This window comes from Austrofundulus limnaeus, unplaced genomic scaffold, assembly GCF_001266775.1.
Source record: "Austrofundulus limnaeus strain Quisiro unplaced genomic scaffold, Austrofundulus_limnaeus-1.0 Scaffold6, whole genome shotgun sequence".
Classification (NCBI taxonomy): Eukaryota; Metazoa; Chordata; class Actinopteri; order Cyprinodontiformes; family Rivulidae; genus Austrofundulus; species Austrofundulus limnaeus.
In genome coordinates this window covers 1294553-1309899 of record NW_013952408.1, presented here as the reverse complement: position 1 = coordinate 1309899, position 15347 = coordinate 1294553, and the positions used below count along the sequence as shown (strand labels likewise).

The window sequence follows — 15347 nt, the reverse complement described above, 5'->3', positions numbered from 1 at the left end:
ATATATATATATATAAACGTGCTGAAGTGGGAGTGATTATTTCCCAGAAGAAGAAAAAACATTTGAGACAAACATTCCGAGGAGTGGACGTTCCATCAATTTCACCCAAGTTCAAATCATGGTATCCTCAGAAAAACTGCAGAAGAAAAACAACTCCATCTCAGAGTCTATGAACCTCATTTAGCATAATTAAAGGTCATGATGACAAAATTGAAATTGGTTTCATAAGTAAGGCTTGTTTCGTTATCGAGCAATGATTGATCATTTGAAGCTGAAGTTCCGGTGCATGAGGAAATAAATCATTAGATCTGTGGTGTTTTGGTGGCAAATTTGCACAAAATATAACAAGCTGAACCAGACAGATCCCCACCCACTTGTCAAGGGTAGCACCTGGTGTGGCCAGTCAGGTACCAGGGGTGACCACCTCTCTGATTCTGCCCTTGTAAAGATTTATTCATAAAAATATTTTGTTTGTCAAACCACTTTAGCATTAGATTTCTACCTATAGAAAATGCATGTTCTAAGCACCACAATAACAACCTGAAATCAGACAGAAATATCTCAAATTATTAAACAACAAATCCAGAGAGGAAGCTGTTTATTTCATGTTGTTATGCTATGCTTTTTGATCAAGAGATGATGCTAAATATGACTACATTAAAAAGCTTCTATAACCTTTTTTTCCCCCAAAACAAGATTCAGTGCTTTAGAAAAGCTTCATTGACCATCCTGAGTACAGATATTTTTCCCCTCACCCTACTTTTGTTGTGTTCCCACGCAAGATACTGGAGGTTGTTGAATTTACTTTAAAGCATAATTTGTGGCAGCAAAATAAAAATTAAATCAAATTGAATTAAATTTAATAAATTAAATTAAATTAAATTAAATTTAATTTAATTTAATTTAATTTAATTTAATTTAATTTAATTTAATTTAAGTACTGATATAATAATATAATAACAATGAGAATCGTAATAATAGACTTTAGGTGATTGGTGTGCATCTTTACAGAGATTATAAGAAAAACTACAATCGACTTCCGGAAATGAAGCAAATCCTGAACGGAAGTGACGCACCCCTGGTGTTTTGTTGACATTTGTTTGTTAAAGACAAAAACAGTGGCCACGCTCAATAGTGTGGTCTGTATTTTTGGAAATCGACGAACTAACAGACTCTTGATCCGTGGGTCATCACTAAAACAACACAAGGAAGGTTAAACGATTTCCGGTGAAGACAAGAGAAGGAAGTAAGAGTCAAGATCATGGAGAGAAGCAAGTCGGGAACAAAACAAACCGTGTCACCCTGACTACACCAGAGGCTGAATCATCCACGAGCTAACCGGCTTCCAGACTCTCGGCTTTGGAAGACATCTCTTATGAAAAGTGATCRACATTCACTAGTAAACTTACCGAAGCTCAGTGGACTGAAATGTTACTCGGTTGTATTTTTTTTTACGCATCATGTAAGGTTACACAAGCGCTGTCCGTCAGATTAGCTGGTTAGCATCCAGATGCTAACTACCTCAACACATTTTTAGCTGTTTTCGAGTGCCAAGTGTCTATAGAATGTAGCGTAAGTCGTCATTTTTGATTACTTTTGTATAGTCTTTACTACAAGAAGCTTGTCAGTTCTGAGTGAATGAAGAATATGAAGCACAATGGCTAACTTTGAAGCCTATCAGGAGTATCAGAGGATTGAGGACTTCGAGGAAGACTCCCCGCCAGGAGAGGAAAACTTACTGCTGCATGTACCTGAAAGCTTAAAAGGTAAACATGTTTCTGCAGATTATATTCTTGTACYTTGTCATTTTCTACTTTGTAAATGCTGTTAAACAGTCGTTTGAACGTGTTAAATGTGCAAAAATGTCATGAATAGAAATTTATTATCCTCTTTTTCATTACAGACTCATGGCACCATATCAAGAACTTGGATAACTTCTTCACAAGAATATCCTTTTATAACTTGGTGCYTGTCAGTGTGCACATCTTAAACACTGAATTGCAAAATGTTTACCACTGACATTGCGAAASAAGCACCCTCATAACCTAAGTCTGTACAGGTTCCCCAGCCTTATTTACAGAAGATTAAGCTGCCTGAACTGAAATGACTGAAATCGACCATATTGTATTTTGCAYGTGTAGGTTATTTGCTTATTCTGATTCTATTTTAAAGCTCTGTTTAGGTACTTTAACAGTACTTTATGTGCTTAAAAATTTAAGGGTTAGAGAATCTTCACTCTCATTAAGAACTATTTTATGTCTTTGATAATTTAGTTGTCATTCAACTTGTATTTCCTTACACCTCTTTGTGTCTTAATCTGTTTACAGTAATGCTGCAGAGACTATTGGTAAATTGTCATCACATCACAGTGCCTAAATGTGTTTTTATGTTCTGATCCTAATTGACATRTTCCTTAACCATGCTGTCCACATCTATCATTTTCATCAAAAAAATGGCTTTGCCTGTATGATGTTATCAGAATTCTTTGAACTTGTGTAAGTATTAAGTTGTTTTGACACTTTCAGATTGCGTCACGACATATGGTATCACACTAAAAGAGGATGCTTGTTTTTATCCAGGCTTGGACCACAATTATGACACTGTTAGTTTGTCATGTGGTCATAATCTGTGCCAGAGGCACAGTTAAGCAAGAACGAGCTTACTTCTAAAATTATCAACAGCAGTTACATATAAAACTCAATGAAAATAATTCCCATTTTAGGGGAAATATTCTATCATTTGGTTGTTATGGTTTAATTTGCTTGTGCCTTTTCAGCTCACTGTGTCAGTTTAAGGTACTGTTTTGTACTCACTTATTGGTATAATTTCAGATAAAAATCAGTAAAAATTAAAAAAATTGTGAAAAACTCAAAACATTTTGTGAAGATATGCAAGTGAGTTACAGTTGTTTTTCCTTTCCCTCTCTACAGTGCATTAATCACTTGTTAGAGTGTACTGTTTGTCTTGTAACTAGTMAGAATCAATAAACTTTATGATTATGCATTAGCACAACAAAATTTTTTTTGGTCCTTTCAGCTAACTATTTACAAAAATAACTCTAAAGTCTATAAACAATTAGTTTCATATTTAGTAATTACTAGTTTTTATGCATTAAGMTCACTTGTTGTTGGTCGTGCTTTTATTGGCAGTTTATAATTTTCCTGTCATTGATTTTAAAAGCTATTCTTCTTTTTCCCCTCTCATTTTCAGCCAGTTTTTGTTTGTTGTTACGTTCACTACATTCCTTGTCAACTGTGTGGAGTATGATGTTCTGTTTGCCAACCGAGCAGTCAACCACACGGGACAAGGCCAAAACCCTCTGGACAGAAACAAAGTCACTTTGCCAGACGCTCTCTTACCAAGCCAGCAGTGCACCCAGAGGTAAAGACGCTCAGTTTAAATCTACAGGCACCTCAGGCTTTTGGAGTTGCATTTTTTAAATTTTTTTGTGGGTGAAAAATATACTTGAGTCATCTGAAACTGGTACATTTACAGAAAGTGATATGTTCTTGTTCTCACATTTCAGCCAGTATGATGAAATGCTTTGTTCTCAGCTTTAGACTAGGATTAGAGACGGGCCTTCAGAGAGAGAGAGAGAGAGAGAGAGAGAGAGAGAGATTTAATTTGTCAGACTTTACACAGCTGCCCAGCCTCATATAGTGATACAAAGGGAGAATTTTTAGGATTGCAGTAAATGTGGCAACACACTGCAAGATACCGTCACATTCACGAGGTGGGAATATGGAGCAGAACCCTAATTAGCTGAAACCCGTTGGGATTCTGGGTTAAAACAATGCTTTTATTACATTTGCCTGTAATGTTTGGAAATAGCTTTTTAAGTCCTGGTAAATTGTTGCTGTAAAGCAGATAAAGGAGCTATGAAGTCATACAGTATATTAAAGAAGGGAAAATCAAGCCCTTTTCTCAATACGACAGTAAAGATGTCATCCACACTTTGAGTCAATCATTTTGGCCAAGTCTTGTGACAATGTGTGCCTGCACACATAGAGCCAGCAATACAGAGCAAACAGGATGACAGCATAGCTGTTTGTTGGACCGGAGCGCTACAAACGCTGCCCACTACTTCTCCAAGTTGTCACTCCCTCCTTTTCTGGCTCCCAGGGGGAGTATTTGATGGGTTAACTTTAACCCCACCCCCTCCATTTGATCTTGGTCAATTCACACCTGACACCAATGCTGGAAGAAGGCATTGGGTTCAGCTTCTAAATGTTGCGTGAAAGAGTTTTCTGTCTAGTTTGGTTTTTTGTTTTTCATTCAGAACTCCTTCCCGGTGCAGTCTCAGCGCGAGTAGCAGCAACTCGTTTCTGGTAGCCAATAAAAATGCCTAGAATTAAATGAAACGTTGCACAATGTTAGTTAAACTTGAATAGACATGATGGATTTGTTCTGTTTTATATAGAGAAATCAAATCGTTGCTTTTAAAATGCTTCCTGTGTTGTTTATTTCAACGTTTTCCGTTTCTAGTTGAAACATTCTCCCTGCTCGTGGTTTCTTGGAGGAAGATGTTTGTGTACGCCGCTCAGGCCGGCTTTAGAGAGCGAGCCAGTGTAACTGATAGTTTTGGGGCGGTGTGACTGGCCAACTCCGATCCTGACGAGCCGACAAGCACCTGACTTGAAAACCTCGCTACAAAGAACAACCTTCCACCACCTCAAACACAWACCCGTGTTTACCTTTTTTTTCTTATACGTTCTCTGCTTGGCTTGTTTTCCTTTTCACAGCCTGAGCCACAGACCTCTCATTGCCAGTTTGAGCTTTTATTCTGACTGTGACTCAAAAGTTGTTTGTATCAAAGTCAGTGACGTTCACCCGCTTGGAATTCTAATTTGGGAACAGCTTGTCCTACAGTCTGGAGTCTCTCTGTCCTCTTCATAGCTCATATCTAATTTCACATTTAGGCAGATATAGAAGACAATATTAGAGTTTATTTCCCTCTGATAGGGACTTAATGATAAATGACAGAACATTAATGGAAAAAATAAACTTATGTTAGTACATCCATGGTTGAGTCAAGCAGCCCTACCCCACCTTAAATCTGTAAACAACAGTTTTATTGGTTAAATTGTATAAAATTAGTGTTTTAAGTGGAAATGGTATCCTTTGCATGCCTCTGAATTCTTGTTGTTGCTGTTTGTCATTTTACACCAAATCTTGACCACAGATTTAACTTGGCATGACTCACTTGATGCAAAGTAAAGGATAATGAGAATTTGGAGAACACAAAAGCAACAGAAACAGCTGTGCTTGCAGCTTACTTCGCAGCCAACAGCACGTCGTCCCTAAGTGATAATCCAATGATTTTGCACAGTCCTGATTGGCTGAAAAAGTGGGTCTAAGCTGAGGCTTTTAGGTTTATTATTATTATTATTATTATTATCATTATCATTATTATTATTTATTTCAGGCTTCTTTGTTTGACAAAGAGTTGTGTGTTTTAAAATATCACATACCCACTAATATTTGAATAAAAAAACTGAAAACATAATTGTTATATGAAGTCAGCAAATGTATGAAAAAAGTTTTTTTTTCTCTTTTTTTTCAGGATACAAGAGAACAGCTGGATCATCTTCCTTCTCATCATGGCAGCCATCTTCTGGATCTATCGCCTTGTAAAGGTCTTTTGCAATCTTTTGAGCTTCTGGGAGATCAGGCAGTTCTACATCAAAGCACTGAAGATCAATATGGTAAGTGCATGTACTGGCCTGTTTAAAACGTATGCTACAACAGAAATAAGTCTTATAATTAATAATTTGCTTAATTTTTTTTACGGTACAAGCCTCGATGTTTTGTTTTAAGTAGTTTTTTCATCCAGTTTTGCAGCGTGAGTTGATTTTTGTGCTCCTTTCCTCTTGCCAGGATGAACTATGCAACTTCACATGGCAGGAAGTCCAGGACCGACTCATCAGTCTGCAAAGAGAACAGCAAATGTGCATTCATAAGAAGGAGCTGACAGAACTCGATATCTATCATCGTATTCTTCGTTTTAAGAACTACATGGTGGCCATGATAAATAAATCTCTGCTGCCGGTGCAGCTGCAGCTCCCCCTCCTGGGCAATGTGGTCTTCTTGACCCAGGGCTTGAAGTACAACTTTGAGCTCATTCTTTTCTGGGGCCCCGGCTCCTTGTTTCAAAACAAGTGGAACCTGCATCCCAAGTACAAGCGCAGCGGCAACCGCCTGGAGCTGGCCCAGCAGCTGAGCAGGGTCATCCTGCTCATCGGTTTGGCCAACTTGCTGCTGTGTCCTTTCATCCTGGTGTGGCAGGTGCTCTACGCCTTCTTCAGCTACACGGAAGTGATCCGCAGGGAGCCCGGGAGCCTGGGCGCGCGCCGCTGGTCCCTGTACGGGCGCCTGTACCTGCGTCACTTCAACGAGCTGAACCACGAGCTGCATGGGCGCTTGGGTCGCGGCTACAAGCCCACCTCCAAATACATGAACTCCTTCACGTCGCCGCTGCTAACCGTGCTGGCCAAGAACGTGGCCTTCTTCTCGGGGTCGGTGTTGGCCGTTCTTATCGCGCTGACCGTTTACGACGAGGACGTTCTCACGGTGCAGCACATTCTGACCGCTATCACTGTTCTAGGAGTGGTTATTACTATTACCAGGTGAGTTCTTACAGCAGCATTTGTCTTTAAAACTAATGAGAATCGGCTTAAAATGTATGGAAGTAGAGTGTCTGGCTTTTACTATACATAGGATAGCTTTAGCGCAAAGGCCTGCAACCTGTGGCTCTGGGGCCACATGTGGCTCTTTGAAATGTGACCAAACATAACAGAATTATTTTTTTTTGTTTTTGTTTTTTATACTCAAAACAGAAATAAATTTGTATGTAAATATGTGAATAATACTACTAATACAGAAAGTAAAACATGTTAGCACATGCTAGCCTGTTGTTTACTTAAATAATTTAACATCTTTCTATGATCTTTCTCTCAAATCATCAGAATAACCTTTAAATAATTTGAAGACTACATAATAAGAAGAATTTAAAAAAAATACCTGAATAATTCAGCTGTACTAGTTTTTAAGAAATTTGGTAAAAACTATATACAGTATTTTTCTTGTTTACATGAATATGGTCTTTTCATTTGTCCTGATGTGTAAAAATAATAATAACCAATAAAATTTACAATGTATTTTTTACTTTTTTATGTCATCTCCACTGGCCCTAAAGGTTCCTGAAAAGGCCCACGGACCACCAGTTGATAATCACAGTTGTAGCTTGTTTTGCAGCTCAGGACACATTTTATTAGTGAGACAAGTAGCACAAATGGCTATTTTGATCGTAAAGGTTGCAGACCCCTGCTTTTGCCCATAGGGTAACAGGTTATTTTGCTAACTTTGAATTGCATTTGACTTTCATTGTATGAATGGTGTTAAAAAAATCTAGCTTGATTGATTGATATGGCATTTATGTCCCAAACATCACATTAAACTTTTCAGCTCTGTTTATTATTATCCTTTCATGTCAAGAAGCCATTCTAACATGTTTGTATCTGTTTTACCCAAGGTCTTTCATCCCGGACGAGCATATGGTGTGGTGTCCGGAGCAGCTCCTGCAGTGTGTGCTGGCACACATTCACTACATGCCAGACCACTGGAGGGGCCACGCTAACAAGAGCGAGACCCGCGACGAGGTGGCACAGCTTTTCCAGTACAAAGCGGTGGGTCAAGCCAGCAACTTTAGCAGTGGAGTGCGGTTACGTTAAAGAAACTGAAAATGGTTTTAAAACCTTCTCTGTGTTTAAATCAGGTGTTTATCCTGGAGGAGCTGCTCAGTCCCATCGTCACACCGTTCATTCTCATCTTCCTCCTGAGAAATAAGTCTCTAGAAATCATCGACTTCTTCAGGAACTTTACTGTGGAGGTGGTTGGAGTTGGAGATATCTGTTCGTTTGCACAGATGGACATTAGGCGACATGGAAACCCAACAGTAAGACTTGTTTAGCTTGTTTTTGGTGGCATTAAACCCAGTATATTTAGCAGCTTTCTGAGCAAACAGTGAAGCTGACTGCTGGAAAGCTGTAATTGGTGTTTGGCTGACAGTCATGTGTTTGCAATTATGGTTGCAGTGGATGTCAGAAGGCCAGACGGAGGCATCGATATACCAACAGGCTGAGAACGGCAAGACCGAGTTGTCCCTCATGCATTTCACTATAAAGAACCCACACTGGCAGCCACCTCAGGAGAGCTCGTTGTTCATAAGCCACTTAAAGGAGAAGGTGCAACACGACGCGCAGGGTGGGCCCTCCACACAGCTGCTGCTCTCTGAGGCCCCCCTCTGCACATCACTGCAGTCCAACGAGTCTGCCACCGGGGTACAAAACCTTACACAAATACAATCAAAATCATATTAACAACCAGAATAGTTCCTGGAGAAACTAAAAGGGCTTGCCACTTGCCGTTCAATTTAAATAAAGATTTGATTTTACTGTTTATCAGAGATTATTGTGATCTACTACCTTCCTAAATTTCAGCCAAAAATATCTAAAAACGGCTGAGGTAGGGTTAATTTAGCATTTTAGCTATGTCGGCCATCTTGGATTGCTCGTTTGGCTTCAGTATATGATGGAGATCCTTCTTAGCTACCACCATACCAAATTTTAGCTAAAAATGTTTTAAAATTGCAGAGTTATTGCAGTTTCAAATTGGCTTTGGCGGCCATCTTGAATTTTTACCTAGCATTCAGAATTTGTCAAAGCTTGTTGTGGCTACTACTATACCAGTTTTCAGCTTTGTAAGTCGTAAAATGACTGAATTAGAGCCTTTTTTGATTAGCATTAGCTGTTAGCTTAAACATGCGGCTAGCAGAATGTGTTAAGTTAGCTCTCAGCTACCACCTGATCAAATTTCAGCTTTGTACGTCTTAAAGTGCCTGTGACATGGCTATCCATGAAATACAAAAGGTCAAAGAACATATATTTATATTTAAGAAAGTTGGCATGATTTTACTCGTTATGTCGCATAACTGGCACATTTTCTTTTGACCTTGGGTCAACTAAAGTGAAACAGGAAGTGACATCAAAGGGGAACTCTTGAAAAAGAAAACTCCCTGGTTTTTGTTTATTTAAACATTATTTTTTGAACTAGGACTCTTTCTCACCTCTCTATGATAGTGATTAAAACAATCTAAAGAAGCATCAGATTCTTCTCTACAGCCTGTGTTGTTAGCCATTTTAGCAACGCTCTGTTCACGTGCAGACATTCCCCTTTGACATCACTTCCTGTTACTTGACATGCTAATATTTCAACAACTCTTCATCTCAGTGGCATGGAAGGTTTTTTACAACATGTTATCAGTGTTATCCTTCCAAAAATACATTARTTTTTATTACAAAAATTTGATGTCACTGGCACTTTAAAACTGCTGAGCAATCTAGGTGCCATGTTGAATTACACAAAACTCCATTCATTTGATATGGCAAGCCCTAATGAATAATAAAAATATTTTTACAGCATAGATACTGTACATAGCTACTTGTTAACAATGTATTCGTTGAAAACAATGTTGTATTTATTTTATAAATCACTACAAGAGAGCAATAATTAGCCTTTTCATTGTGACTTCCAGCCTGAAAATCTTTTAGCCAGTGTCCTGGCCCACCCTATCCTCACTGCATCTGGACTACAAGGGCGAGACCACCGCTTCGTCCCATCCAGCACTGCTGCGTCTGCTGCAGCCAGCGTCCTGGCCTCCTTATCCACCTCCCAACTTCCACACAGCAGCCGCGGCCGCTCCCACGGGCTGCTGCCTTCCTCCATCCACCCCGAGACCACCATGTATCGCAGCGATCGCACGATTCTTAACAGGTACGTTGAGACAAAACATTTATAGAACATTAGTATTGCACAGAAACTACAATATCCTTTATTGGAACCAAAAAAAAAAAGTCTAAAATCAAATCTGTGTTTCTACCAGCGATTGTCACATCCGGAGCAACGCGCTGCACTCAGAGTTCGCCTCTGCAGAGATGAGTCTCCATGCCATCTACATGCATGAGGTAAATTTTCTCTCCGTTGTATTCCACCAGCTTAGCACTTGGATGTAAACTGACAGCTGTTTGTCTCTCCAGCTCCATCAGCAGAGCTCTCACTCACAGAGAACGTCGGGACAGTGGAACGCTTCAGTGCCGCTGAGAGATCTGCACACAAACACCAGTAAATGAAGTTATTGATTGTGAACGCCTTGCCAACGTACAGTCAAAAACAAAGCCAAATTTGATCTCCGACGCACTTTTTGTCAGACTCGACAAGTGTGAGAACTTGTTAAAATCAACCGCGCACACCCACTTGCCATAAATTCCCCAGATAAGTGTCTGTTTTTATCACTCGAAAGCTCATTTGGACACTGCCAGTGTGACGGCTTGTCACACAACAGGAACTTGATTGTGTTGTGGAAATCCTCGCAAGTTTCTTCTGTTTTCTAACTATAGCTAAACAAATTGCTCTGAGAAGGGAAGTAACACAAAATCAGTTGTATTTGTTGTTCATTATGTCTGAAACGTGGGGAAATTAGTTGTTTTCCTCAGACCAGATTAATAAAGAACATATAAAAAAAACTAAAACTACCATAATCAATCAGAAAGTTGTGTACGATTTAGAACTGTTTTTAAAGCTGTTTTTTAATGTCATGCCAAACACTTTTGCTTTAAAAAAAGTACTTATTTTTCCAAGTTAAATGTCATTTAGTTTGTGTTTTGTTTATTAGAATCAATTTACCAAATGAATATAAAATCAAGAAAAAATAATCTTCTTTTTTATTTTAACGGCACCAGTCAATTCATGACCTTGTTTCATCAGGTTTTCAGATTCAAAGTGGCCATGGCTCCAGCATGTCCATGCCCAACCCAGTTCAACTGGGCGACTGGAAAGAAGAGGAAGAGGAGGATGAAAATGATCAGGAGATCAACTGTGGATCTACTCCAAAACAAGGCATGGGAAGTAGTTGTTAAAGTGCCTTTGTCATAAGGTAAGTTATTTATTCTAAACTATGTGATGTTATGTGGGATATATATATCTATATATCATAATAATCTATTGTATTTTTTTGTATTCCCCTCCCCCTTTAAAGCGTTTACATTTTTCTTTCTTCACTGAACATTGTGGCCTTAGATGATCGTCATGGAGAGTTCAGGCATGGACCTTTAAAACATCACACAGAGTTCGTTGCAGGAGGGGTTTGTTGATGAATAACCACTGTCTCCACGTCTCATCCTGTCATATAAGGCAGACTTGTGTCATCAGGGAAACCATATGTCTTCCGTCCAGTTTATCCTATTGTATCATTAACTTGTACAAACCGCAAAGACACATAAAACTCATTTGGTGGATAGACAGTGTGATGACCTATGACGTCTTTTTTCTTTTCTTTTTGTTTACATTGGAATACTTGCCTCATCACAGCCTCTGCCGTGCTTCTGTGTGTGTGATTCTTCAAGTATTTGTGCATCACAGGATTTTTCAAGCCCCCACCCAAYACATCTTTGTTCGAAAACACAAAGACTGCATGTTATATCTATCTGATCAGATTTGATGATCTGGAAGAAAAAAAAAAACAATAGGGCAACGTGCGTTTGATGTAAATACATTCTGCATCCTATTTATGGTTAAAATGGTCACTTTTTTACTACCAAATTTAATTCTCGAGAAAAAAATACCAACTATTGATAGAATAAAACGCTGCCTATATAATACATACTACTATGTTGTCAGATAATAGGACTGAAATAAACTGCCTGTATTTTGTTGCTCCTACAGGTTTCGCTCAGTATTACTATTGTAGGTGATCCTTTGCTTTTCTTCAGACGGAAAAGAGAAATGAACACCGAATACTCTTACCAACAAAATTTCAAATGCAGACAGAAGATGCCTGTTAAGTCTATTGAAGCTGAACATAAGGTCAGCTTTATGGCTTCACACTGCATAGAAAGAAGTATTTAAATACCAGCTATACTTATTACCTCAATGGTGGTGAAGATAAACTCATTCTCAAACAATACCTCTGCAGTGTAAAGGTTTGTGTGTAAATATTATATATAGTTTTTTTTTTGCAATTGACAGATGCATCTTTTAGCTGCATTTGAATTTTTGTGGTATTTTACTTCCATATTTTCTAACTCAGCAGAAACTAATAAATAAATAAATCAGCATTAGCATTTTTTTTAACAAACCAGGATGGTATTGCGTCTGCAAATCTTTATTGCGCTTTTTTCTCACTTTATTATTATTATTTACAAACTTATCATGAAAATAGAACAGAGGGGCTTATATCTGACCATTGTCTTTGAATCGGATTGCTTTTAAAATTGCAGTTGCTTTAAACTGTTTTTTTTTTCTTGTAAAGAAGGGCATGAAGAGGGGGAAAGCCACCATCGTTTATTAGCTTTAAGAAAATTGACTTGTCTTTTCCCGTTTATGTAACCAGTAAAAGGTTTATATGTATTATTTATTTGAAAAAAAAAAGCATTTTATTGGTTTGAGCAATACTTTATTAAATGTCCCACCTGGCTTTTTGCTTTAATTTGAATCTTTCCAAAAAAAAAAGGAAAAAAAAAAAACAATGCCCAGCTACATGATGTTGAATCATTTGTATATAAGCGTTAGCATGCAATGTAAACAAATCCCAACAAACACTGTGGCCTGTCAAATGATCAATGTTGATATGAAGATGTCTGTTTCTGTCACACACCTGAATGAGCTCCCATGGGTTTTGCAGTCGATGTGTATTTCTGTTTCTTTATATTGTAAAAACACTGGAGCCCACACTTTATGGACAGTTTAAACAGTCTCCAAATTCGCCCCCATTTAGGGTTCATTGTTAGCCATTAATCATTTTCAGTGCCTTAGTAATAATTGTTTTTGCTCTTTTAGAAGCTGTCTCATCTAAAGCATCAAATCTTCTTTTATAGACTTAGCACAAACATTTGACATTGTATTTGATTCTGGATGTAGCATCAAATGCGTTGTGGGTTATGAGATAAATTGCTAAATAATGTTGAGCACTTGTATCAGTTTTTGCGTCAGGCAGCATTTTTGCTTCTATTCCTGTTGTCTGGGATTGCACTGTCATAAAAAAAATAACCTAAAGAGGTGGGAGTTTGACTTTTATTAGGCCATCATACAATAGTTTGTTTTTGTATCACTACACACCAGTCAAATAATCACTGTGACTGGAATAAGGTGCTAAGTTTTCATCCTGAGATGGTGAATCTGGTTGCGTTTGCAGTATGTTTTGTTTTTCTTTCCAAGTTTGMGTTTCATCTGTACATTAGGCATTAACTGACAAAGGAAACATGCCAAAACAACTTGTTTTCAGCACAGTTTTGTTATGTGTTTTTATTTGTGTGTGAATAGAGACTAATAAATCTTATTTTGAGTGTTAATTGTTTTTATGTGTGGTTTATTCTGAAACAAATAACAAATAAAACAATATAATAAAAATAATTTGGTTATCTGTGACTATGTACATGCAAAATTCCTCACGCAAAAGGTAGATGTGTGCGCCATCTGCTGGTCATTCTTTGTATTTTTTTTTTTTTTATAAACGACATTTGTATCATGTTTACAGGCCCAAAACTCTCAAGTGTCAAACATGATACAACCACGACCTTACTCCTGAAATGTATGGGAGGTCAGGTGGAAGAGTATGGTTCACACTGGAAGGTAAACATTGCATCCATTTTATTTTAAAAACTCTCAATGAAAGCTTTAACAGGGGAGTTTGTTTACTCCCATCTGGCCTGTTGTGCTTTAGTCAACAAGAGAGCCTATTTACTGCCAAAGAGGGATCTTCAACACTAAAAGCTCTAGAAAATATGAATGATGTACTGAGCAAAGTGTCTGCATTAAGAAATTAGGTTTAAAAAATCCACTTTGGGTCTAAATCTAAGTTTGCATAGAACTTCCACTTGGGGTCATGGAAACTAAAGCCAGCAGCCAGCACAGGATGAAGCAGAGAGGAACAGCAACAGTAGATTAGTGTCTGCTAAAGTTTCGGGCAGTTTAAATCAGGGTCCAGGCGACCTGCTGCTGTCACTCACTGGCACTGGGGGAAAGCCCGCACTGCAGACCGACCAAGTATAGCAGAAGCYAGAGAATAAGGATGAAACCATGCATTGTTTTGGATGCTGAAGTCAACCATGAAMTAAATGCAAATGGAATTTACAGGAAGAAAATTGTGTTTTTAAAAGCCAACAACTTGAAGCTATTCTTGTTTCATTAAACGCTAACATTGAAGGAGTCAAAAAGTTTATCTTGGATTTAAGTCTTTTTGTTGTCTTTTTTTTTTTTTGGGGGGGGTGGGGGGTGGATTTTAGGTCGTTACTCTGCATGAAGTCATAACTTATTATGAGCCTGACATGCACCGTGCAGCTGTCACAATGACTGCAGAAAAACAACATACCCCAGCCCACCATGTGACTACACTCAAACTTTCAACCAAATCATGCATTATGTGTTTTTGTGACTGCAACTTAAGTTTTTAAAGCAGCAGTCAAACAGGGTCAGCAGCACATGTTGTATAAACTGAGTTTAAACTGAAAAGAACCCAATTCAGATTGTAATTACAACACATATATTATACAATCAACACTTATATTAGGGATGCACGATATACAGTATTGGCATTCATATATCTGTATCGGTCCGATATTAACATCCGATATTGATTTCCCACTTTTTAKCTTTGTGTTTCTGTTTTGGGAGGGGAGATGGTTGGTTGAGCGGCATCTGTTTGATCATGATAGTGATATTTACGCTGTGCAGACATGAATAACTGAAGTGGAAGCTATGTCAAAGGTCTGGTCGTTTATTCACGGTATCAAGAAAAGACCCAAGTGTGTTTGTGCATATATGTATAGTATAATTTGTGTGTTTGTGTAATATCAATAAATATCGGTTRTCAGCCATAACAGCAATAATTATATCAGATATCGACAYAGGCTGAAATTTTCATATCAGTGCAYCCCTAACTTATATACATTTAGTTAAATTATTTTGGATTTTTGGCACCMCAAGCAAAGAAGAAAAAAAGAGTTTAGAAATTGTTTTTTAAYTAGCACTGATTTATACCACCCAAGTTATTTAACTTGGTTATGACTTGCTGAAAGCTGTYACTCTGAAGCTGAAGAACACATAATGTTCTGATTTGTTAAACTGTGATGTGTGTTCAGYCTGCAGCTGAGGCCTGGACTGTCCATCAGGGCTATCTCCTATCTGCCCTGCAAATAACAGGTCTATTTTAGAAAAGGAGGCTGCACCAAACTGAGCACGTCAGCTATGTGGCATCATGAGCTACCAGAGAAGAAAGGGGAGGAAAAAAAGTCTTG

General features: G+C 38.2%; 1 protein-coding gene across 2 annotated transcripts; it reads left to right on the top strand.

The window, feature by feature from the left end:
* The first annotated feature begins 1070 nt into the window (after window positions 1-1070).
* Window positions 1071-13403, top strand: atg9b (autophagy related 9B). Of its 2 annotated transcripts, none has more exons than XM_014029810.1 (14): window positions 1071-1766; window positions 1904-1947; window positions 2431-2495; window positions 3211-3381; window positions 5564-5705; window positions 5878-6626; window positions 7532-7685; window positions 7775-7954; window positions 8094-8339; window positions 9593-9831; window positions 9941-10022; window positions 10095-10179; window positions 10822-10990; window positions 11134-13403. In XM_014029810.1, the coding sequence occupies exons 1-13, from the start codon at window positions 1658-1660 to the stop codon at window positions 10971-10973; spliced, it is 2418 nt and encodes an 805-aa protein (XP_013885264.1). In that variant the 5' UTR covers window positions 1071-1657; the 3' UTR covers window positions 10974-10990; window positions 11134-13403. The 2 variants fall into 2 exon arrangements, with proteins under 2 accessions (XP_013885264.1, XP_013885258.1); XM_014029804.1 differs by having other exon boundaries at window positions 11093-13403.
* The last annotated feature ends 1944 nt before the right edge of the window (window positions 13404-15347 follow it).